At 40.2% G+C, this 25,027-nt stretch overlaps 1 protein-coding gene and 1 long non-coding RNA gene across 2 annotated transcripts in view; one reads left to right on the top strand and one right to left on the bottom strand.

Annotated features, from left to right (window-relative positions):
* LOC138172693 (uncharacterized) overlaps window positions 1-15,211 on the bottom strand; it is a 384,760-nt gene extending 369,549 nt beyond the window's left edge. Inside the window, exon 1 of the long non-coding RNA XR_011171223.1 lies at window positions 14,736-15,211. This is a non-coding gene — a long non-coding RNA (uncharacterized lncRNA). The remainder of the gene's footprint in view (window positions 1-14,735) is intronic.
* A 155-nt stretch (window positions 15,212-15,366) lies between these two features.
* Window positions 15,367-23,791, top strand: CCNG1 (cyclin G1). Its single transcript, XM_069102422.1, has 7 exons — window positions 15,367-15,596; window positions 16,223-16,486; window positions 18,500-18,753; window positions 20,586-20,664; window positions 20,746-20,844; window positions 21,021-21,215; window positions 22,425-23,791. Exons 2-6 carry the CDS (start codon window positions 16,223-16,225, stop codon window positions 21,210-21,212), a joined length of 888 nt encoding a protein of 295 aa, XP_068958523.1. The 5' UTR covers window positions 15,367-15,596; the 3' UTR covers window positions 21,213-21,215; window positions 22,425-23,791.
* Window positions 23,792-25,027: the final 1,236 nt, after the last annotated feature.

Below are 25,027 nucleotides of genomic sequence, written 5' to 3'. Positions count from 1 at the left end.
GGCAACTGCCACCAACTGCCAACCGCAGGACCGTTAGCTCGGCTTTTCACTTTCTCTTGCTCTGCTATGTCAGCACGTCCATGGGGCATGGGAGATCTTTAAATCCCATAACCCTTACATTCGGCCCCAAGATCTTTCATGTCCCTTACTTGGCAAAAATACAGTAGGAATAACTGGTGTCAACAAAATTTCACAACAATATAACAAGAATAGCACACAATAAACACAAAAAACCATATTTTAGGGTGGGGCTTGAGCACAAGCTCCCCATCATTCCCCCCACCCCAAAGAAATGGGGCCCCAAAATCTTGTGGTAAGGGGTGAAGATCTCTTCTTCTATGGCTACTTGCTGCTGAAATCGGATGTAAAGCTGTCCCTGTCCTTAGGGGTCCCATTTGAGAGGTCAGTTCTTAATATGCTTGATGCCAGGTCCAAGGGTGACACATCACAGTTGCAGACAGGGGGTGACATCCAGCTTAAGCTATCAGGCATCTACAGATGGAGGGTACCAAGCCTGTGGAAACAAATCTAACAAACAAGGTGAACAAACAAAAAATCAAGAACAATAACCAGACTATTGTAGCCTCACTCACGTTAGAATAAATGATTTAAGGGTACAATTTTGTAATCATCTTCTCCAGAATAAACAATAGTTACAGTGTTATCCTTCCCATATGCTATAATCTCTGCAGCCTTTGGAACATCATCTGGCTTCTGTTTTACCCATACTTTAGCTCCTGATTTTATTCTATCACTAGAACCAAATCCTTCAGTTCCTGTGACAGTTATTTTGGAAGGAGGGTCAGTTTTTACAAGTGGCATTGTTTTACAAGGAACGATAATCACTTGAACTATCCTATCATTCTTGTGAATCTGTATGGGCCCTTCACCTAAATTCTGGAATGTTACAACAATTTCTCCTTGATAATTAGAATCTATTACTCCAGCCAATACATGTATTCCTTGAGCTGCTAATCCTGATTTGGGTAAAATCTGTCCAAAGTGATTTTTAGGGATTCTTATGCATATCCCAGTGGAAATTTTTCTTACTTCTTTCCTGTCCAACCAAAAGTCCTCTAAACAATGTAAATCATACCCCACCGAACCAGGTGGTCCTGGGTACAGTGCTGGGACATCTGGCCTCAAGGTCCAATACTCAATATTTGGGATCTTGTGTGTTTGTTGTTTTCTAATTTGCAGATTGGGGGTCATCATTCTGGCTAGAGGTGTACTTCCTCCCAATGGTCTATTATTCAAATTACGCAAAGCCATGAACAAATTATCCTTCCAATGTTGATATGAATTATTGGAACTTAACTTCCTCAACTGTTCTTTCAGTAATCCATTCATTCTTTCAATTAACCCAGATGCTTCTGGATAATATGGAATATGATATATCCATTCTATATTGTTTAGTATATAATACTTCTTCATTTCATTGCCTTTGAAATGTGACCCATTGTCACTCTGAATCTGCATTGGGGTTCCATAATATAGACTTATGAGATCTAGGGTTTTACAAGTGTTTTTCTGGGTTGCATTCTTATAAGGACAAGCTACTAGTACACCTGAATAGGTATCAACACAAGTGCATATAAATCTGCATCCTTTATCCAGTGGTAGTGGACCAATATAATCTATTTGCCAGATTTGGGCTGGGACTTTTCCTCTTGCTATCTCTCCAGTTACTACCCGAGGAACAGTTCGCTCCTTCTCCAATTGACATATATGACATTCTTCTGCTATCTGTTTTAACAGTGAATGAGAGATACTAATACCTCGATCTTGTGCCCACTGGTGTGTGGCCTGGACCCCCAAATGGCCTGCTATTTGGTGGACCCATTTTGCTAATACCGGATCATCAGTTGTTGTCAAAGTAGGGACAATATGTTGAGTAGCAATCTTTGCCAGTCGATCAGCATGAGCATTGTACTCACGTTCTGGTGTGGTAGGGGCCACATGAGCATCTACATGAAAAACTGACAAGTCAGTGACCAAAGACATGTTCCAGATATCTTCCCATAATTCTTTGCCCCAGACTTGTTTACCATGAATTTCCCAATTTTCATTTTTCCACATGGGCATCCATGTAGCTAACCCATTAGCTACCGCCCATGAATCAGTGAATATATGACAGTGTCCTCCTTGTTCTATTTTGATGGCTTGACATACTGCCATAAGTTCAGCATATTGGCTACTTGCACCTATCCCAGTACTTTCCAAAGTCCTTCTAGTACATGGGTTATAGGCCACTGCTTTCCAATGTCTTTTTTGCCCCAAATATTTTGCTGTCCCATCAGTAAACCATGCATGTCTCTTTTGTTCCTCAGTTAATACATCATATCCCTCATTCCATTTTACAGTGGACTGTACCAACTGTTGCTTTGGCTCAGGGGGTGTGTCATTCCTCTCAATTTCTATGTTTGCTATAGATTCATGCAGAGCAGAGACTCCGCTTTTGCCTGTTTTCGCTCTATTTTGAATATACCACTTCCATTTGATTATACTAGCCTCTTGGGCATGTCCAATTCTGTGAGAAGCTGGGGTACTCATTACCCAGGTCATAATTGGGATTCCAGGTCTTAATATCACTTCATGGCCCACAGTCAGTTGTTCAGTCTCCACCAAAGCCCAATATGCAGCTAACAACTGCTTTTCAAAAGGTGTGTACTGGACTCCAGATGAAGGGAGTTTCCTACACCAAAATCCCAAAGGTGCATTTCGGCTTTGTTGTTTTTGCCATAAGCTCCAGTTTGCATAATCACCTTGTACAGTCACTTGCAATTCCACTGGACCATTTTGCATGGGCCACAAATCTAGGGCCAATTGTATGGCAGCCTTGGCTTCTTCAAAAGCTTTACTCTGGTCAAGTCCCCAATCAAATTCATATTTCTTCCGTGTGACTCTATATAAAGGTTTTAAAATCTGTCCCAAATGTGGAATGTGGTGCCTCCAGTATCCAAACAATCCTATGAACTTTTGGGCCTCCTTCTTATTGGTAGGGGTAGGAAAATCCTGAATCTTTTGTCGGGCTTGAGGAAGAATCTCCCTTAGCCCCTTGTTCCATTGTATACCCAAAAACTTCACATTCTGAGCTGGTCCTTGAACCTTTGCAGGGTTAATTTCCCACCCTTTACTTTTCATATGCTCAATTAGAAGGGTCAAACTCCTTTCTACTACTTTCGCATCTTTTCCCTGTATCATGATATCATCAATGTAGTGGGTAAGCTGTACACCAGGTAGCTTTAATTCATCCAACTGTTCAGCCACAATCCTGTGACAAATAGTGGGGCTATGTATGTACCCTTGTGGCAAGCGAGTAAAAGTATATTGTCTACCCTGCCAAGTGAAAGCGAAGTGGTCCCATTGTTTAGAGTCTATTGGGATGGTGAAGAAGGCATTTGCCAAGTCAATAACTGCATACCAAGTCCCATCATATTTCTGGATCCTTTCTATTAAGGTAATGGTATCTGGAACAGCAGCATACAAAGAAGGAGTCACCTTATTCAACTGTCTATAATCCACAGTCATTCTCCACGTCCCATCTGATTTTCTTACTGGCCAGACAGGATTATTCCATCTTGTGGTTGTAGGGACTAACACTCCTGCTTCAACATATTACTTTATAGTAGTGGCAATTTCATCTTGCCCACCTGGCACACGATACTGTTTTAAAGTAATTACTTCAGAAGGTTCAGGTAAAATGATTGGGTCCATTTTTAGTTTTCCCACTAAAACTGTATTAATTCCTATCTTCCTCATAGCAAACTGGTATCTTCCTTCAGGTAAATTCAGAGTCATGCCTCTCAATACATCTATTCCAATGATGTATTCAGGAATGGGTACAACAACCACAGTATATTCCTTCTTAGGTAACTGCGCAATTTTCATTGTTATTTTAACCTGTCTGGCTGATATTTCAGTGCCTCCTAGACCTGTGATGGTAATAGGAGTTCCATGTTTAAACTTATAAGGGTTTCCATAGATAAGTGTGGCCTCAGCCCCAGTATCAATCAGTGCCCTAGTCACAGTAGTTGATCCATTCTTCCAATATATTGTTAAACCAATATGGGGTCTGCAATCTCTTCTGCATATTTCTTTTATCTGGGCTGGGGCTTGGCCTATCTCCTATTCCCCCTGAAGGTGGGGCAAACTTGGATACAAAGATTCAGATTCAGAAATACCTGCAGGGGTGGTTCCTGCTTCCCTGTTCATTCTAATGCTAAGTACCTTTTCTTGGTACAGCTTATGCAGTTCTTCAGTTGGAATACCATCTATTCTTCTAAAGTCCACCCCAGCTCTTAATAAAGCAGTAAACAGTTCCCTTCTTGTGGGTCTATTTTGTCTCTGAATCCTCTGGCTGTTTACTCTTCTCTCTCAAGGCAATTTGTCTTTTTCCCAGTCCCCTAAATCGCTTAATTGTGAAATCTTATCCAGCACCTCTGAAAGAGGGTGCTCTATTTCTCCAATTAGAAGAGTCAGAATTAGGTGCTTATATGCAGGAGGAGCCGTCTTCACTATGATATTTCTATGAGGAACTCCTAGGGGGGTATCATAATATGCATTTGCATCTCCAATCAGGATAGCAGTTTTCATTACCTCCTCCTTTAACTTTCTCATACAGTCTCTAAGCGAGTACCAGGGTCTGTCTCCCCTAGGCCACATAGATTCAGTTGGATATTGCTTTTTGCAACCTTCTGCAGCTAAAGCTAGAAGACTCGTTTTGTTCTTTCCTCCTTGCATATGGTGATCCCTAAAAGCCTGGTGTACAAAAGGATTCTGACTGATACTTATGAATTTTAAACAGTCCTCATTGTCCAGTGTTATTCCTCCTGCGCCTTCATCAGTGATTCTTACTATCCAAGACACTAAAGACTCCCCCATTCTTTGGGTAAATCTACTCAATATATCAGTGATCTCCTGTTGAGTGAAATCCTCAATTATCTCCCTGCCTTCTTCTTCGTATGGGGAGAGCTTCTACATTAGGAGACTCCTCATCTAACCTTGTTCCATTCTCCTCACACACATTCTCCTGGAAGCTGTCAGGGCAACTCTGCCCAGCTTGTACAAAAGCTGCATGCACATTCCTTCTGCTAGTTTTTTGCTTCCTTTTAGCTACATGAACAGTAGCTTGCTCCTGGACCACATGAGTCCCTCCAGTTTGCTCTTCTGAGTGCTGTGACACAGAAGAATCCTCAGGCAAACCAGCTGACTCCCTAGCCATCCTAGCTCTCTCCTTCAGCAGCTTATCCCTACTTTTACACATAAGGCGATAACTTGTTAGCAGCACCCAGCCTCTCTTGCACACTCCTGCCAGTTCTTTGCCTGGTTCTATGGGTATTGCTTTCAAACATCTTTCCAAATCTCCAGGTTCTCCCTCTTTTAGCCTTGGTTCCCAGTTTTCACAGGGCCCTGTGCTTTTAGCCCATTCTCTGGCTAGAGAGGAATAAGGCAAATCCTCCCATCCTGGAATAGCCATTTCTCCCTCTAAAGCCCCACTACTTCCAAATAGAGGCCTGACATTTTGTGATCCCATCCTCGTCGCCAAATGTATCAGCAATGCCATATTCACAATGCCTATAGAGATTACAAATATGCTGATATAATTATCCATCACAAAATACATCAGGTTTGCCATTTGGGGAAATAAACTAGAAAATTTATTAAGATACCAAAAGACTGAGTCCCAAAACCAGAAAGTGAAAGCCATCAGAGTAGTTATGATATTGGCACAGGTAGATAAAGTAGAAAGCACCCACATTTTCAAGCCTTTAAAACAGAACAGGCTACCTCAGGGAAAGGTCCTCCTCTCCCTACTCACAGCAACCACCCAGCGTCCTGGAAGAATGCTCCCAGCAGCTCCGGCCCCTGGCAGTGCTCAGCCGGAGTCCTAACTCAAAAAAAAAAAAAAAAAAAGGCAACTGCCACCAACTGCCAACCGCAGGACCGTTAGCTCGGCTTTTCACTTTCTCTTGCTCTGCTATGTCAGCACGTCCATGGGGCATGGGAGATCTTTAAATCCCATAACCCTTACAATGAGTAAATACAACAATTCTGGATGAGAGTCAGTGAGTATCAATAGTGTAAAATTGGAAAAGTCTTCTTGTTCTTTGGCTATTAAACTTAGCCTTGAAGGGATCTAGGGATTTTAAAAGGGTGAAGGTGAGAATGGAGTACATTCTATACCGGAAACAGCATATAAAAAACCACAGAGGTAAGAGATGGACTATCTTAGTGGACCAGTATAGCTAGGACTTGGAAGTGCATGAGAACAGATATCTTGTTGATGAGGTACAGGCTATAGGAACCCCTTTGAGCTCTCCTTGAATCTTCCCACTTGAGGCATTTGCCTGAGGCCATAAGCCTTTCATTACAGCTTGGCCCAAATCTCTGTTACTAGTCTAGTCCTCCACTCTCCAGCTAGGTCCTACCCTTGATCCTCCCAAAATATCTATACACCCTTATACTAGCCTAGTCCTCCATTATCTGTCAGCTTCAGGTAGCTTCCAGCTACTTTGCACTCTTAATCTCTCATTACTGGAGTCTGACCTCATTTGACTCCTCTACAATTTTATGGTTCCCTGATTGGAAATTGAACCCAGGCCACGGTGGTGAGAGTGCCAAATCCTAACCATTGTAGAGGTCATGGAACTATAAAATGGTGAGGTCTAGGGTTATGTCTAGGTTTAGACCCCAAAATACCAACACTCTGGGTCTTGCTGAATGAATTCGACTCAAGCCTTCTCTCATCCATAGAAAAGCAAAGTTTATTAAAGATTCACCATAAAGGGTAGACTCTTAAGGAGCCTCAGTATCCGTGATGCTTGCATCGGACAAGTGGGCCAGAATCATCTGACACAGTGTTGGCCTGCACTAGATAATTCTCAGCTCTTTCATGGAGGCAAGATGGAACTTATATATGAAAAGGTTGTGGGAGGAATCTAGGGGTGGTCTAGAGGAGGAGTTTGGGGAGGGTCTTCAGGAGGAGTAAAGGATCAAGGGTGGGGACTAACTAGACAATGGAGCCCTAGGCTAGTAACAGAGATTTGTGCCAAGCTATAATAAAAGGCTTATGGCCTCAGACAAATGCCTCAAATGGGAACATTCAAGGAGAGCTCAAGGGGGTTCCCAAAGCCTGTACCTCATCAATGTGAAATAAGTACTGAGAGAAAGGCTGAAAAAGAACATGAAGGACTTTAAACGACAAAGGGAAGAGTTTGTTTTATCCTGGAGACAAGAAAAAAGATCACTTAAGCTTCTTTAGAGGGTGAGTGACATGATCAGATCTGCTTTAGAAATATGAATTTGGTAACTATGAAGGAGACAGAATTGAGAAGAGGAGAGACTAAATGCAGGAGAACAAGTAGGCAATAGTTGAGGCCCAGCTAGGCCTGAATCAGGGTACTTGTGGTATGAATGGAGAGGAGATGGGGTTCAAGAAGCAATGCAGAAGTAGAATCAATAATAATGCCAACTGGTTATTCTGAAGATAAGGGAAAGTGGGTAGATAAGGACTTTTCTAGATTGGTACTCTAAATCAAAAAATCTCCAAAGTGGTAGCCATGATAGAAAGCCAGGGCTTTGCAGTCCAGCCACAAAGGAAATGCAAGCAACCTATTACAGAATGGGAAGATAAGTAACACACTAGTGTACTAGTCCAGTTATGAAGCTTGTCTCCTACACAAGTACAACTCTTTTTCCCCACTACTCTGTTATTCTGCTCCTTCCTTCTACTGTTCAAGTTCCCAACTTTCACCCTTCTGGGTATCTGTCTTTCAGGGTACCTATAATTTGACTCTTCATAGTACTTGTCCAGTTTGACAGAAATCCCTCTCGCCAGACGCTCCTGGAAAAATTTAGCCTAGCTTTCCTCCTGTCACTTTGTGGTTATGTCAAGGGTTCTTCTGAGGGGGGTTCTGCATGTGGTGGCAGTGACTGGTGAGTAAGAGTACTTTTCATATTAGGAGAAACAGAATGAGTCACACAGAGTACAAAGGCATAGATGGATTGTAATCTGGATTTTAGTTATCATTACATTATCTTTCCCTCTAAATATACCCTTCTTTCAAATTTCCTTATTAGTACCAAGAGTACCATCTTCCTTCCAGTCACTAGGTTTTTACAAGGTGGACAACATCTTTGACTCCTTGCTTTTCACTATATAGCCAACCAATTGTCAAATCTTGATTCTACCTCCACCTCTCTCATATCTGTCTCTTTTTCACTCATATAGCCACCACACTAGGTTGGGCCCTGATCATCTCTCTCCTAGACTGTTGCAATATAGCTTCCTAAATTGGTCTCATGTTGTACCTGGCCCCATTCTTTCCCATCCCACAATCAGCTCTCCCTCACAGAAGTGAACAGACTGCTGGGTTGAGCTCTGCCCTTCCTCATCCAGCTCTCCTTCACAGAGGAGTGTTGGCTGCTGGGTCAGGGAGACTTGGCCCTGGCGGGAATTTCAAGGTGTGTACTGACCAATCACTGTTTTTGGCCTTTGCAAATCCCTGCTTGCATAAAATCTAACTGTTGCCTGCATGGCATCCCTTTAAAAGCTGAGGCTTTACCTGAAATCTCAGCTGTATGATCTGGGACAGTGGGATGGTGGGACAGTACCTCATCAGCCCGCCATGTGACCTGATCAGCCAACATGGCGTAAAATAAAGAGTCCAAATCTAAATTGTTACTTGTGTCTTTCTCGTGTTTTCTGGGTACAACACTCACCTCTTTGTCTCTCCCCTCGCCATGCTATCCTCCATTCATCTGTCAAATTGATATTACTAAAGTATAGCTTGACCAAGTCTCTCCACTGGGGGGAAAATGTTTAAGTAGTTTCCATGTTGACTTTAGGATAAAATACAAACTCCTCACTTTGGCATTTAAAGTCCTTCATGATTGGATTATAAACAATTTGGATTTATTTTACATGATTTCCTATCATACCTGTCATTTTCTTAAAATATAGCCCAACCATGTCACTCTCCTACCCAATAGTCTATCAGTTAGTCAGTAAACTTTATTAAGCACCTATATGTGCCAGGCACATGTAACATACAAGTGCTGGGTTTAAAAAAAGAGACAAAAATCGGTCCCTGTCCTCAAGGAGCTCACAATCTAATGAGAGAAACAAGAAGGAAGCAAATATGTACAAATAATCTATACATAGGATAAATAGGAAATGTTTGGCAGATTAGTGGCACAGTAGATAGAGCACTGTGCCTGGAATTGGAAAGATCTTAATTCAAATCCAGTCTCAGATACTTCCTAGCTGTGAGACCCTGGACAAGTCACTTAACTTCTATTTGCCTTAGTTTCCTCATCTATAAAATGAAGATAATAATAACAACCTACCTCCCAAGGTTGTTTTGATGATCAAAGGAGATAATTATAAAGTGCTTGGCATAGTACCTAGCATTATATGTTGGTTATTATTAGTAGTAGTACCGTGTTTCCCCAATAATAAGACCTATCCCAAAAATAAGCCCTCCCCTTACTGTGTAAGATTCCTCTAAAATAAGCCCTCCCCCGAAAATAAGCCCTATTGAGATTGCTACTGTAGTGAAGGTGATCCCCTGCGCTACACGTCCCCCCCCCCAGGTGAAACGCACGCCGCGCTCCGAGCTGCATCCAATCAGAGCTGCAGCAGTGAGAGCGTCATCCTGTTCTTCCCCAGTGATTTGCTTGCTGGCACCATTGAAAGCAGTGCCGCGGAGGAGAGCTGAGGCAGGACAACATAAAAACCCAGTATGCAAGTGGGAGTGAGGGGGCATGATGGAGGAAAAAAGAAGAACTCAGGGGGCATGATGGAGTGAAAAGAAGGACTGATGGTCATAATTTTATTATTCTGTCTGTTTTGACCCCCAGACATGAGTACAAAAAGGAAGAGCTATACTGTTGAGTATAAGAAAGCAATTGTAGAGGAGTCACATGGCAAGAATCTTGCAGTTTTCTGTAAAGAAAAACTTTTGGATCTTCGAATGGTCATAAAATGGCGAGCAGATTATAATAACCTCAATCAACAGGTGGATGAGGGAAAAGGGAAAAAGCGCAGGTCTGGATCAGGTAGGCAGCCCTTATATCCTGACTTGGAGATCCTCATTGGTGAATGGATTGCTGACAGGAGAGCAAAGGCCTTGGTTGTGCACAGGGCTGATACGGTATTCAAGCATTTGCCCTTTCAATGGCACCAGAGTTTGAAATGGTCTCAGAAGGATTCAAAGCATCACAACACTGGTTGGACGGTTTCCTTCAACGGTATGAACTGTTCCTAAGAAGATCAACAACACTGTTTAAGCTGGAAGATGCTGAAGTTATTAAACATGCACTTGCATTCAAGTCCTTTATTGATAGGATCGACATTTCCAAGTACCAAACCTGCAATATGATTGCTATGGATGAAACTGCAGTGTTTATGGGACAAGGATCTCAAACAACAGTTCATCACAGGGGTGCAACGTCAATCTACATTCCCACCACTGGCTATGAAAGTGCATGGGTCACCTGTGTTTTGGCAATTCGTTTGGATGGAAAGAAAGCCACACCTCTAATCATCAGTAAGGGCAAGAAAGATAAGATTGAACGTGTATCTGGCATTTACGTTCTTGAAACCGAAAAAGCCTGGTGTACACAAGCCTTTATAAGAAAGTGAGTTGATTTAATGCTGCCACTTGTTATGCGAGGTAACCAAAGAGGTCTGATAGTCTGGGATTCAGCCAGCACTCACCGCGCTAAAGAAATGAAGAACTTCCTTGCAGAGAGAAGAATAGATCAAGTAATGATTCCTGCAGGAATGACTGCCTATCTCCAGACCCTTGATATTGCAATAAAGAAGACATTCAAGGACCATTTGCGCATGGAAGTCAATGACTACATTGAAAATAGAATGGAAAGAAATCAGCGTGGAAACTTTGTGAAGCCCTGTCTGCAAGAAGTCGTGACTTGGGTGAAGAAGTCATGAGATAAAATTACTGACAGCTGTGTCGCCAAGGCACTATAAGCAGGTTACCTGGACAAGACATATTCATTTAAAGAGAGCTACCGTGTTTCCCCGATAATAAGACACTGTCTTATTAAATTTTTTGGACAGAAAAACACCAGAGGGCTTATTTTCAGGGGAGGGCTTATTTTAATGAACATTGACAGCAATTTTAATAAACAAGTAAATGTGAACAAAAAAATGTACTTTTATTCAATAAGCAAATCACTGGGGAAGAACAGGATGATGCGCTCACTGCTGCAGCTCTGATTGGATGCAGCTCGGAGCGCGGCGTGCGTTTCACGGGGGGGGGCAGTGCATACAGAGGGTACCGTAATGTAGCGTGTAGCGCAGGGGATCACCTTCACTACAGTAGCAATCTCAATAGGGCTTATTTTTGGGGGAGGGCTTATTTTAGAGGAATCTTACACAGTAAGGGGAGGGCTTATTTTCGGGATAGGTCTTATTATCGGGGAAACACGGTATATTGCTGGACATGACAGATTGGGTCCACTTCTTCTGAAGGAAATGGAGGCGCAAGACATCCAGGACGGAATTCAGGGTATGGACACTTATGACGATGTTGTTGAAGAAGATGACATGATCATTATTGAATAAAGGTACATTTTTTTGTTCACATTTACCCGTTTATTAAAATTGCTGTTAATGTTCATTAAAATAAGCCCTCCCCTGAAAATAAGCCCTCTGGTGTTTTTCTGTCCAAAAAAAATAATAAGACAGTGTCTTATTATCGGGGAAACACGGTAGTATTTAGTAATTTGGGGTAGCTAGATAGCACAGTGGATAGTGAGGAAACCTCATCTTCCTGACTTCAAATCTAGCCTCAGACACTGGCTATTTGACCCTGAGCAAGTCCTTTAACCCTGTTTGCCTCAGTTTCCTCATCTGTAAAATGATCTGGAGAAGGAAATGGCAAACTACTCCAGTATCTTTGCCAAGAAACCCCAAATGGGGTCACAACTCATATCCATATCATATTGAAAAACAAAATAGTAGTAGTAGTAGTAGTAGTATTTAATCATTCAGAGATGGAAACCACTAGAATTAAGAAAGGTTGGGAAAGACTTACAGAAGAAAATGAGATTTCAGTTGTGACTTAAAGGAAGTCAGGGAAGAGGGAAGCCAGAAAGCATAGATGAGGAGGAAGAACATTCCAGGCATGGGGGACAGCTGGGAAAAAAAAATGCCCAGAAATGAGATAGAAAGTTTTGTTCCTGAGTATCTTGTTCTTGGAATAGCAAGGAGGCTAGTGTCACTAGATTGAAGGATACATGACAGGGAGTAAGGTAGAAAAAGAAAGAAAAGGTAGAAGGGGCTCTGTTTGAACAGCAAACAGAGATTTTCTATTTGCTGGAGGCAAACAAGGAAGCACTGGAATTTCTCGAGTGAATGGATGATATAGTTAGACCTGAGTTTTAGGAAAATCATTCTGGTGACTGGATGGAGAATGAAATGGAGTGGGAAGAGACTCAAAGCAGGCAGAGTATATTGCAACAGTGTAAGTGTGAAGCCTTTGCCAGAGAAGAGAAGTGACAATGTCAGAGGAAAGAAGGGAGCATGTTGCAAAGGTAAAAACTGACAGGTCCTGTAATGGTTTGGATATGGGACATGAGAGATAGGGAGGGGTCAAAGATTACACCTAGGTGGTGAGCCCAAGGAATTGGAAGGTTAGTATCGCCCTTGACAGTGATAGGGAAGTTAGAAGGGGAAGAGGGCAAGAATAATAGTTACTCAGAGTGTTACTTCAAGAACTGAAGGCATCATTTGCATCCCGCAGGACCAAACCTTAGAATACAAGTAAAAGTTGTGGAAGGAAACACAGGCAGAATTGGTGGAGGACTAAGAGATGCTCTGTTTATGAAGGACAGTGGATGAATTACATTAAACCCTAAAACACAGAAGAGCTGCCCAGAAGAGATCTGTGATGACTTAGTGTAGATTTGCCTGTTTATTTATAAAAGGAACTCCAAAGGGATAAAGACTGTCTATTGCCTATATAGACACTTGTCCATTGGAACTGAGCTTGTACAATGTATGTATATAGGGGACAGACAAGATGATGGACAATGTACCTGGCCCAGAGTTGAAAAGGAAGAGGAAAGTGATGTGGATTGCATTTGGGGAATGGAAAAACCACTTTCACTGAACCTAAGCTTCCCATGACAGTAAAGGCTCATCTTTTCCATATTACCTTTTACCAGTCTTGCTGTATGTCAGTGATACCCAGAACACCACTGCCTAGAAACTAAATATGAGCATCTGAGGGAAATTGAAAGATTCATCTTGTACATGAACAGGCTGCAACATATAATCAATGAGGAACTTCAAAGACATAAGATGTCACCAACAATTTACATGGAATCCCAGTCATATAGTAAAAATATAGTAAGAAGAGGGAGGACATGTGGATGGCCAGAATGCTTCACTGATACTTTCCAATGTGGGGAGAAAAAGAGGATAGCCCCCATAACATTGGGTGGACCCCCTGGGGTAAACTTTCAAGAGGATATGGATAAAAATTACATAAGGCTGATTCAGCAAGGAGGAGTTGTGAGGAGAAAATGAGATATTTTAAAGTGATTTGCAAACCTTAACACATTATGTAAATGCTATCATTGTCGTTATTGTTATTTCCATTCTCACAGTAGGGAGCCCAGAACACATGCTCCACTTCATACTCACTTTCTTTTCTCTAGTGGTCACGGGCTGAGGCCACTACAGTTTCCTCATTTCTGGGACAAATATGGCTACTGACAAAATTGTTAATGTTATTGTTGATATGACAGAAATTGTTCATATCAAATGTAATATGAACTGCCACTCCCTTATTACATGATCCTTGTAATGTCGGAATTTCAGTAATATCCTTACATTCCTATTCTTAAGATATTTATTCTTGATTGGGTTGAACTGAATCATACCCTAGATCCCCCTCCAGGGATGTTGCCTTGTGGGGAGCCCAGCTCAAGTTGGATCTCAGCTTCTAGTATCCTTGCCCCTTTCCATTGGGATTCATGGCATGAAAGGCAAAACAGCCAGAATGAAGTGGCTTTCCTTGCCTGGACTGCCATGAGCCTCTGTGGTCTCCTGACCAGGTTTTACTACTTCCTCTATCTCCTCCCCCTCTCTTCCTAATACTATACAAATTTATCATGGGATTCTTTGGTTGGGTTTGCTATCCTGTTATCTCAATTAAAGACACTTCATTCCTCAGCTCATGGTGTTGGTTTATTTCAGGACTTGACACTACTTACACTGCTTTAATGAGCAGAGAATCATCAGCTACACTACTCTGAATAAGAAGGCAGACCACTGGGCTTACCATAAGCTCTGGTGATGAAAGATCCAGACTCCAGGCATTACCATCTTACTGCAGTTGAACCTTAAGAATTCGTGGACCACATCATCTGCCAATGTGATGTATGATGCTAAAGACTACTGGGGTTTTCCATCCTCCCCACAATTGACTCCTTCTACATGTACAGTGTTTCCCCACCTGAATTACATTGGGAGCAGAGGCTGTTTAGCTTTTCTATTTATATCCCCAGGCGTTAGCCCAGTGCTTACTACATGCTAAGGACTTAATACTTAATCATGCATTCATTCTTCCATTCATTCAGTTCAGTCTTGTACACTCCTAATGACTCCATTTGGGGTTTTCCTGACAAAAATACAAGGAGTCATTTGCCATTTTTTTTTTCTCCAGCTCATTTGAAGCAAAAAGGGTTAAGTGACTTACCCGGGGTCATATAGCTAGTATCTGAAGTCGGATTTGATCTCAGGAAAATGAGTCTTCCTGTTTCCAAGCCTGGCACTCTTTCTACTAGGGCACCGGCTGTCCCATTCATTCATGACAGACTTTCATTGCATTCTTTCACTATAGTATTGCCATCAAAGGTTGTTATTGCATTCTGGGGAAAAATAAAAACCCCAAGCAACCACTACTATCATCAACTATGGAACTAACTAATTAGAATAGCTCAGGGTTAACGCGCTTCCCTAAAAGGAAACTTCCAGTAAATTCTGGAACTAGGTTCAACCAATCAGGGCCAACTACAGGGACCACATCGAGGGGAGGGGCTGTTGGGTGCGGCTCTTAGCTCCACCCCTCTCCATATTTAGTCCCTAGGGATGTGTGGCTTTAGGTGGGAGGGGGCTCAATTTCAGCGAATGGGAAACTTGAACTAAAGAGAAAGGAATTGGTGCTGTGATTGGTTGGTTTTTCCTTTTCCCACCCCCTCGCTAGCTGCCACCCTAGGCCAGTCGAGACGCAACCTTTAGCGTCTATCCGGGCGAGGAGCGCCAATCAGCACTGAGAGTCAGAGGAGCCCAGACCCAAGCCCCGCCTTCCTACAGATAGCTGGGCCGGCCCCGAGCAGCTGCCTCAGCGCTCCGCGGCCTGGGACTGGCATCGCTCTCAGCTCGCTGGAGCCGCTGCCCCATAAAGCCCCTCCATTCTCTCCCCCCCGGGCCCCTCTCCTCTCCCTCTTCTAGTTCCCGCGTCGTTCGGGACGTTTGGACTAATCTTTCAGGGTGAGGAGAGGACCGGCCCCGGGGGGGAGGCTTGCTGCTGAGGAAGAGCCGCCGCGAGGAGCTCAAGGTGAGGGGTCGGGGCGGCCCCGGCCATTGGCAGCGGGCGGTGGGAGCAGTGAAAAGATTGAAGGAGTGGGACGGGCCGGGGAGAGCCTCGGACCCTGCGTGGGGGGTTGTCGGGGCAGGAGCGGGAGTGGGGAGGTTCAGCGGATGCCTGCTCCCCGACACCCCAGTTGCAGTTCTCCCTCTGCGCTCGTCACCCCCGGTTCCCTTCTGCACCTGCATGTCTTGTCAGTTTCTCCTTCGCTTCTGCCCCGCACTCCGATGCCTCCCCCCGCCCCCCGTCCCTTTCCGGCCCCCTGCCGCTGCTCCCCAGGGGAAGCGTTTGTGGGAGCGCTAGCCCAGACTTGTCAGTGCCAGGTGGAAGCGGAGGCGGTCCCCACCCAGCCCACGTGTCTCGCTCCGCCCCCAAGGGCTCTCACGTGATGGGTGGTGACTCGTTGGAAATTGATTTGAAAGGCTTTGAAGGTTTCTCAGTTGTCCCCTCTGTAACATGAACCTTTGAGGAATCATCCCAAGTAAGCCTCCCGGGAGAGGGGGAGAAGTCCAGACCCACCGCAGTACCGAGGAAAGCGCTACCCGCCCCCACCCCCTTGTCTTACCGCTTCCTTCTGGGTCTTGCACTATATATAGATGATAGAGGCACTGGTAACAACTGAAGCTCAGAAGCTGCTGCACCAGCTGAATGTGCTGTTGGAACAGGAGCCCAGATGTCAGCCAAAGGTCTGTGGCTTGAGACTAATTGAATCTGCTCATGATAATGGCCTTCGGATGACGGCAAAACTGAGGGACTTCGAAGTGAAAGATCTTCTTAGCCTAACTCAGTTCTTCGGTTTTGACACAGAGACTTTTTCTCTAGCGGTGAATTTACTGGACAGATTTCTATCCAAAATGAAGGTATGTTTTAAAGTATCTCACACTGCATGCTACTTGATTTGGGGTATCTGAGATGAAATTGTTTACTTGGAGTTGACTTGTGGCCAGGATCCATTCAATTAGCATTTTTTAAGCATCTGACTTAGGTGCTAAGTCAGGCTAAGGATACAGAGACAAAGACAAAACAGCCCCTACATTTAAGTAGTTTACATTCCATTGGGAGGATGGACATGTTAGTCTCTTATATTTGTGTATACACATGTAATGATATAAAATATATACAGAGTAACCTTATAAACTTGACCTTTTTCTTTCATCATTCTGTTAAAACATTATTATACTGTTCACTAATATTTCCAAAAAATAGAGGTGACCCATAATTAATAGTATAAATTTGGACAACAACTTAGAACTTTAATATTAACTTTAGAATTTTATGAACAGCACATTATCTGCATTTTAACAGAATTACTGTTGGATTAGATAGGATTACTGAGTACTTGACTTTTCATTTTATGTTATTGTTAAAATATAAATATTTTGGGGGACAGATGACAAGATTGAAAATAAGAATTATGGGGTGAGCATTCATTCAAATGAGTATTCCGTGGTTCCACTTCAGCCTTCTTAAAGATTTTCTGTCTTTATGAACCATTTTAGTCATGAGGGATGGTGGTCATACTTTTGATGACTGGGCAGATTCATAGAATCATAGTTCTAGAAAAGGCCTCAAAAACCATCTAGTTAAATCCTTTTGTGTTACAGATGTAAAAATTAATGTCACACAAGTAGAATCAGAGATGGGATTTGAACCCAGGTCCTTTGACTCTAGATTCTTTAGTGCCCCATGTTGTCTCCTTCCATTTGTAGGCAATTAAGTGAAAATACTTGTTAATTAATTAAATAATATTCATTTGTGAAATTTCTGCCTACCCCAGAAAATGAAAATAACTAATCTGCTAACTTTCAGTACATAGCTCAGAATGCATTTTTTAAAGATTGGCATATTACTCAACAAAGTATTCAACAGATTACTATAGATTACAAAAGATACAGAACTAAGAGTTTAATGTGAGCCTCACAAATAATAAGGCTGGGGGTAAAGTACAATAAGAGGTATTAAATAATTGATACCAGGATTCAGAAGAGGAAGCCATCAGATCTGGTCTGGGGGGGGGGTCACTTAAGCTTTGAAAAGATAGGTGGGATTTTCACCTGGCCAAGACTGGGAAGGGCATGTGTCATTGCTCTTGTTAAGATATTAACAAGATAAATAACATAAGTATTACTATGTTGTGTTTGTGGTATTACAAACTTCATAGTTATGTCAATTGAAGAATATACTTCATAATCTAAATTACTAAAAAATACTTTCTAGAAAATTAAAACCTAGCTGGATTGATTTGAGAATCAAGTGCTTAGAATGGGGGATAGCACCTTTCTTCCAGGTTTAAAAATAATGTGCTTTAGGAAAGACAAAACTTGGAAATTGTGGTCCAACTGTTATTTCTTATTAATATTATTACAATACTAGATTATTATTTCGAGGTTGACCAGAAAATATATTTTCATTAAAATGTTTTATATAAGAAAACAAATTTCTCTGACTAGAAGCTTACTGTGTGTAGAATGCTTCCTTCACTTGTTAATTTTGTTCATCAGTGCCAGTGATGCCAAGGTCATATAGATTATATAGTCCTTAGTGGGCTGTTGTGTTTCACAGTCATAGAATATACCCTTTCTTTTAGACCAATCAATTTAAAAATCCAGGTGGTAGATGAGAGTGAAAGTAGATGAGTATGAATAGAACTGTTTACATTTATCACTTGTAATTATAAAAATAGCTTAAAGTATTTGCCATGTGGAGGCTGAATCCAGTTTGTCTTCTCTATAAAAAGGATGATAATAAAAATGAAGAAAGTTGCTTAGAAATGTTGATATGTGTTTGATTTAAAAATCACGGAGACTCAACATTTTGGGTTGATTCTTGATTTAAATATGGATTCTCAGTATTTTTGGTTGTTTGTTTTATAGGTACAGCCCAAACATCTTGGATGTGTGGGATTAAGTTGCTTCTATTTGGCTGTGAAATCGACAGAGGAAGAGAGAAATGTCCCATTAGCCACTGATTTGATACGAATAAGCCAATACAAATTCACAGTTTCTGACCTGATGAGAATGGAAAAGATAGTGTTGGAGAAGGTGTGTTGGAAAGTCAAAGCGACTACTGCCTTTCAGTTTCTACAGCTCTATTATTCACTCATTCATGAAAACTTACCATTTGAAAGGTATGTAAATCTATATTTTTAAAGTAGAGTTTTATAAAGTACAGTGGTACAGTTTCCACATACTGGTCCTTAATACTATGAAACAACTTTAATCATTTAGAAATTTTAATACTAAAAAGACAACTAATGAAATGCTGTTTTAGCCTTCTGCCTCAGTGTAACAGCAAGCACCCTAACATACCCAGGGTGGCTGCCAACACAGGTTCTTATATCTGCTTTTCTAAAGGAAAGCAACTCAAAATGGGTTAACAATCTTTACCTAGTTCAGGGGAAAAAGGTCAGCACCCTGAACTTCAAAGAATACAAAGGTTACAAGCAGACAACAAATACAGAGAAACATCAGCAGATAGGCTTCCAGCTGCCTGACCATTAATCCATACCTAGTCAGTTACCAGAGAGGGAAGCATCAACATCTGGGTTTTCAAAGTCAGGGGGGCTTGATGACTGCCCAGAGTCTCATCTGGTCAAATCACACAACTCTTCTCAAAGTGACCCCAAGACAAAACCTCACATCAGGGTATATATAGCCTTCTCCTGGCTCAGAGAATATCACAACCCTGTTGACCCACTGCCCAATCACAAAGTATCTAGGTGTGGGTGTTGCTGAAAACCTCCTGCCACAGGCTCCAGGTGACCACATTCAGCCTATTAGGGGGCAGAGTATATTTTTCAAATCAAGGAAGGTTCTCAGTCACCTAAGCCTATCAAAGGGCCTAGGGGCAGGGAAGATTTTAAATTCCCATTCCCATAACACTCAGTAACTTAGGCATCTGTTAAAAAAATCAGAAGTGAAGATATGTAGTTGTTAATACCTCCCTGTAAGTCATTGGTGGATAATCTTTGAGCTCTCTCACAAAAGAGCTTGTGCTTCATCAGATTTTCCAGTTCCAGACTAAACTTCCAGCTTAGAATCCAAATCAGAGAAAAAGAACTGCAGTGGACACCTAAACCCCACAGCATTTTTAGAGTTAAAAAGATAATTTTGGTTTCTGTGGCATGAAGATGAAAATGCTTCATTTGAGTAATGTTAGGTTTTAGTAATTTTCTATATTTTGTTTTTGGACACATTCAGAAATGTCAGTAGAAGTGAATAGCATTGTTTTTTTTTTTAATCCATAATAGTTCCGTTGTAAAAGAAAACATAGGAAAAAAAAATTGTACACAGTACATTTTACTTTGCATCTACCCGTGGAAGTCTTTCCAGGTTTTTCTGAGAGAATCCTACTCATCATTCTCAAAGTACAATATTCCATCATAATCACATACCACAGCTTGTTCAGCCATTTTCCCAATGGATAGGCATCCTCTCAGTTTCCAATTCTTTGTCCCCAAAAAAGAGCTGCTATAAATATTTTTGTACACAGAGGTCCTTTTCCTTTTTTTTTTTTTAAATCTCTTTGGCGATACATAGCTAGTAGTGGTATTGCTAGGTCAAAGGGTACAGGTGGTTTTATAGCCCTTTGGGCATAGTTCCAAATTGCTTTATAGAATGGTTGAATCAGTTCACAATTCCACCAACAGTGCGTTAATGTCTCATTCTTCCCACATCTCCAGCATTTGTCATTTACCATTTCTGTCCTATTAGCTAATCTAATAGGTATGAGGTGGTCCTGCAGAATTATTTTAATTTGCATTTCTCCATTAACAGAGTATTTTTTCATATGGCTATAGATAGCTTTGATTAAATAGAATTTTTAAAGGAAGTAAGTTCAATTTGTTAAAGTTCATTTTCTTGCTATGATTAAAAGTTTGTGATAATTTTATGAAGCTTTTGTCTTTTGACCTGACAGTTAATTTTGTACAGATAATTTTACATTTTTCTTTTTACAAAGGAGAAAGAACCTGAGTTTTGAAAGACTGGAAGCTCAGCTTAAGGCATGCCACTGTAGGATTATGTTTTCTAAAGCAAAGGTAAATACTTTAAGACTAAATCTATTGATACAAACCTACTTTTTACGGGTAACATTTATAACAAATTTTTATCTTCTTTAGCCTTCTGTATTGGCATTGTCTATAATTGCACTGGAGATTCAAGCACAGAAATTTATAGAATTGACAGAAGGAGTAGAATGTCTTCAGAAACATTCCAAGGTATGTATTTGTCATTTGCTCAAATCCATATAACAGCTGACCATTTGTTAAAAAATCTCCTAAAGCAAAAGGAATGTTTTATATTTAATAGACAATTAAATAGATCTTTTTTTTCAAAAAGGGAAAGTACATGATAATATTAATTTCAGCAATAATTTAAAATGTTTTTTGTGCAGATAAATTGCAGAGATCTGACCTTCTGGCAGGAACTTGTAGCAAAGTGCCTAACTGAATACTCATCAAACAAGTGTTCTAAACCAAACGTTCAGAAGTTGAAGTGGATTGTGTCTGGGCGTACTGCACGTCAGTTGAAGCATAGTTATTACAAAATTGCTCATCTTCCAACAATCCCTGAAACTGGGTCTTAATAGGTAATCACTTCTAAATTATTTTTGAAATAAATCTATTACTGCCATAACTGTTCCACTTAGGGATTAAATGCTAATTTTCATTGTATTAACTGTTCATATATCATTTGAGAAACCTTATAAATTTGATTAGATTGAGAAAGCTTGGGGGGCATTGACTTTCCCTTAAAGATACTGGTGATTTGAGTGTATTATACTATGTGCAAGACATTGCTATACAGGAAATTTTTTTGTTTTGGGGTTTTTTTCCCTATATTATTGATGTACCTAAGGCTTTGCATTTAAATATAGGCTCAGTGGGATAAGGAATTTTATGGTGGTAGTATTCTTTTTCTACAGCCTTCCTGATCATTTTATGCAAATGACAAATTTTAGAAAACAGTTCTTTAAAAAATCTTGAATCCTAAGTGTAAACAAAACCATAGTGAATTAAAAGTTCCATCAAAATAGTTTATTCATTTTAAAATGGAAATTACTTAAAATGTTCACTTATGAAACATGCCTGAGCAGCATATTTTAATTTTTTCTGTCTCTATACATGCACTGTAATTTAAAGCTCTGGATTGAAGGCCCTTCCCATAGAAAGCTTTTCACATAGCCCTGTGTCCTACTTTCTGAACCAGAAGCTTAGAACCATGGAAGCTCCTTTGTGGGGGGAGGAATTGGAGGGGGCATAAACTTGAGTAGTTGTCTATAGATATTAATTTGCTTTATACTAATCTTAATTTGGTACTTACTAGGAGAAAAAAAGATCTATTATTATCTCAAAATGCCATTTCCCCTTTCACTCCCCCATCAAAGGTTCTTTTTAACCTGTCATAAAAAAAATGAATTCATTTTTTGTGCTTTGAGTTTCATTAAACTCATTGTATGAACTGTTATAGATAATTGGGAGGTGTCACCAAAAAAACCCTTAATATTATAATCCAGATTGCCAAATAATATGCTATACGCACACAATACAAACTGTCCATATACTACATATTCCTAAAATTTTTAACATTTTTTTAAAATAAAGTCATCCTTTTTTTTGACATCCTTAAATTTCATATTTATGTTAGGAATAGAAAAGTGATTTTTTTCAAATAAAAAAATCATTAAAGTTCTTAAAATAGTTTGTGATTCTAAATCTTTAGGTATGAACAAGTCATTTTAAAATTTATTATATGCATGTACTTTTGTAGGCTTCTAATAGCTTCTTTGTCTCAATAGGATTCTTATGGTGAAGAAATTCAACTATTTTTGAAGGCTTATTTCACATCAGAACCGTGGACTCCAATATTAGAATGGATTTAAGCTGTGAAGCCTGAAACACAGCAACTAGGTTAGCATTGATGTTTTCAGACTTGAGGGGAAAACAGGCTATAGCTGGAAATTGATTATGTGTGCTGCAGTTGGAAATGTGCTCAGGACTAAATTATGATCTTCTTTGAAGCATGTTTAGAAAAACTAAAACTCAAATGTGAAACCCTAATGTAGAATAAGGATGGGAGACTATACTGTGAATTGACAGTTAATATTGATCCAATCTAGTAGTATCTGGATCAGTATACTAATTATAGGTAGTATTGAGGGCAAGGTGTGATTGACTTTAATTGATGTAATTTGAATTGTGATGCAAGTTCATATCAAAACAGATCAACTTCAGAAAAATGGTATGATGCACTTTAGTATAGTCAGGGTTACTAGTCTTTGAGGCAGTATAAACAACTTTGTTAAAAGCCTTATGAAACTAGATAATCCAATAATTCTAAAGATTTTTGTTTGGCATATTTTTCATTTAAATTTGATTATAAAATTCTATTAAAGTTGTAGACAGATGTTAAATTTAAGTGATCTTCAACATTATTGTAGGGAACAAGTGATATGGTATACAGTTTTATACAGAATGATTTTTATCTCAATATCTAGCCCCTTAGAAAAAATTTTCTCTTATACAAGCAACTCTTACAGTCTGCCAATCTGAAACCTCGGCTGTGCCCTTCTAAAGCAATATAAGCTAATGCTAACACACTAGAGCTTTTAAGTAAGGATTACAGTTGGACTGTTAGTATAGAACTTTGTATTTAAAAGCAGTACATAATGGGGAATGCTGTTGTCACAATACTCCTGTAACAGTTCGACTTAGAGAGACTAAAGTGAGTTGTCTATCCAGATTAAAGTAAGCACCAGTTTAATTGACTAATTATGGGGCAGGTGGAGCACTTAAGGCTAGTTGTAGGTTAATGAATCTAAATTGACATAGAGGGTAGAGAAAGCATATAGTTAATCAGTGCAATATATAGCTGAACTTCCACAATAGCTATAACTGTAATTTCCCTTTGGCATCATGTTGTGGAGGGAAAAAAAACTTCCCTTTAAAGGTAAACCAAAGAACCACAGTGTGTCTCATGTCTTATGCTTCATTTCGTAAAGCGTTTTGCAGATGCACTCTTCAGTTACTCCGAAACACCTGAGTCCTTGAAGAACTTCCTTTCTAATTCATCAATGCAAACTTAAGTTGGCTGAAGTAACCTAACAAAGTACCATTATGTTCTGGTACTAAGAAAGTGACCTTTCAATAAAACTATTGAAATGCATTGTCTGGAATGTTTTGTACATAGTTAAAATTATTTCTAAACTGCCAGTTGGGTAGATCCTAACAAGAACAAAATAAAGCAAATAATTCGTACTAGATTCTGGTACCTGGCATAGACAAAAGAATATTGACCCGGGAGTTTGGAGTCTTGACTGCTACTTCAAGCTCTGCTACAGGTAACACTGAATTTTAGAATGAATAGAAAGGGCCTCAGAAGTAATCAAGTCCAATTTGGATTTGAAGAATCTCTATTATGTGTCCTGCTTACAAAGACCTCCAGAAAAAGGTGATCCAAAATGAAGTAGCCCATTTCACTTTTGGACAGCTCTGGTATGATGTTTTTTCTTACTAGATAAACTCTATCATTCTGCAATTTCCACTTTAGTGTTTCTACTTCTGATCTCTAAAGAAGTAACAAGTCTGCAACAACCCTTCAGATACGTGTAGACAACAAAGTGTAGTTAAATTCATTTATTTAAATGAGTTCATTTAAAATCATGTAACCTAACTCCACAATGGAAGTCAGGGTTTCTTGACCTTTCTTGTGTCATGAATGCTTTAGCAACCCAATGAAGCCTATGAACTTTTGGAAAATTTCAAATGTACAAAATCTTTAAGACTACAAAGGAAATCAACACATTAAAAGTTATTAAAACATGTTTATATATATATATAATTTTAAAATAACCCCAGGTTAAGAACCTGCTTCGGGTAAAATAAGAGACTCAAGAGAGCCTGGAATTTGGCTTTCCATACTGGCCACCTTTAATGTATTCACTGCCAAGAAAAAATATCTACTTCCTTTGTAGACTATTAATCTATAGTGGGTAATAAAAATATTAGGCTTCATTCTTTCTATGTGCTTAGCAATCAAGAGACTGGAGGCTTGATGGACTAGAAATTGTCCTTGGCGTCCACTGATCTTTTAACTTCCCAAATCAGTTACATCCAAACACTTGGTACTACAGTTTTATACAAAACTATAGGAAGATATATTAGCAATCTGATTTTCATAATAATAGTATTGATAGAAACAAAAAATTACAGTTATTGACTTACACAGGGTTAACTTTTACCCTTAATGATCCTCTTCACAGACTGCTATGACTATTCAGGGGGAGCTAATGATAGCCAAAATTTGTTTTTATTGGGTTACATTTAGGTTCATGAGAAAGATTCTTTCCTTACATTATGTTTTTAGGCTACATTTTTGCTTATTTCACCCCCCTCTTCCCTC

This window comes from Petaurus breviceps, unplaced genomic scaffold (assembly GCF_028583685.1).
Source record: "Petaurus breviceps papuanus isolate PSGF00001 unplaced genomic scaffold, PetGlider_PUasm1.0 551, whole genome shotgun sequence".
Taxonomy (NCBI): Eukaryota; Metazoa; Chordata; class Mammalia; order Diprotodontia; family Petauridae; genus Petaurus; species Petaurus breviceps.
Note: the sequence above shows the minus strand (reverse complement) of the source record. Positions and strands in the feature narration are given on the sequence as shown.

What these genes read in the sequence shown, in the direction of transcription:
- CCNG1 (XM_069102422.1), top strand. Translation starts at nt 16,223, where the DNA reads ATGATAGAGGCACTGGTAACAACTGAAGCTCAGAAGCTGCTGCACCAG. An exon ending in GAAAACTTACCATTTGAAAG is followed by an intron (nt 18,754 to 20,585) that starts GTATGTAAATCT and finishes CTTTTTACAAAG; the next exon opens with GAGAAAGAACCTGAGTTTTG. An exon ending in TTATGTTTTCTAAAGCAAAG is followed by an intron (nt 20,665 to 20,745) that starts GTAAATACTTTA and finishes TATCTTCTTTAG; the next exon opens with CCTTCTGTATTGGCATTGTC.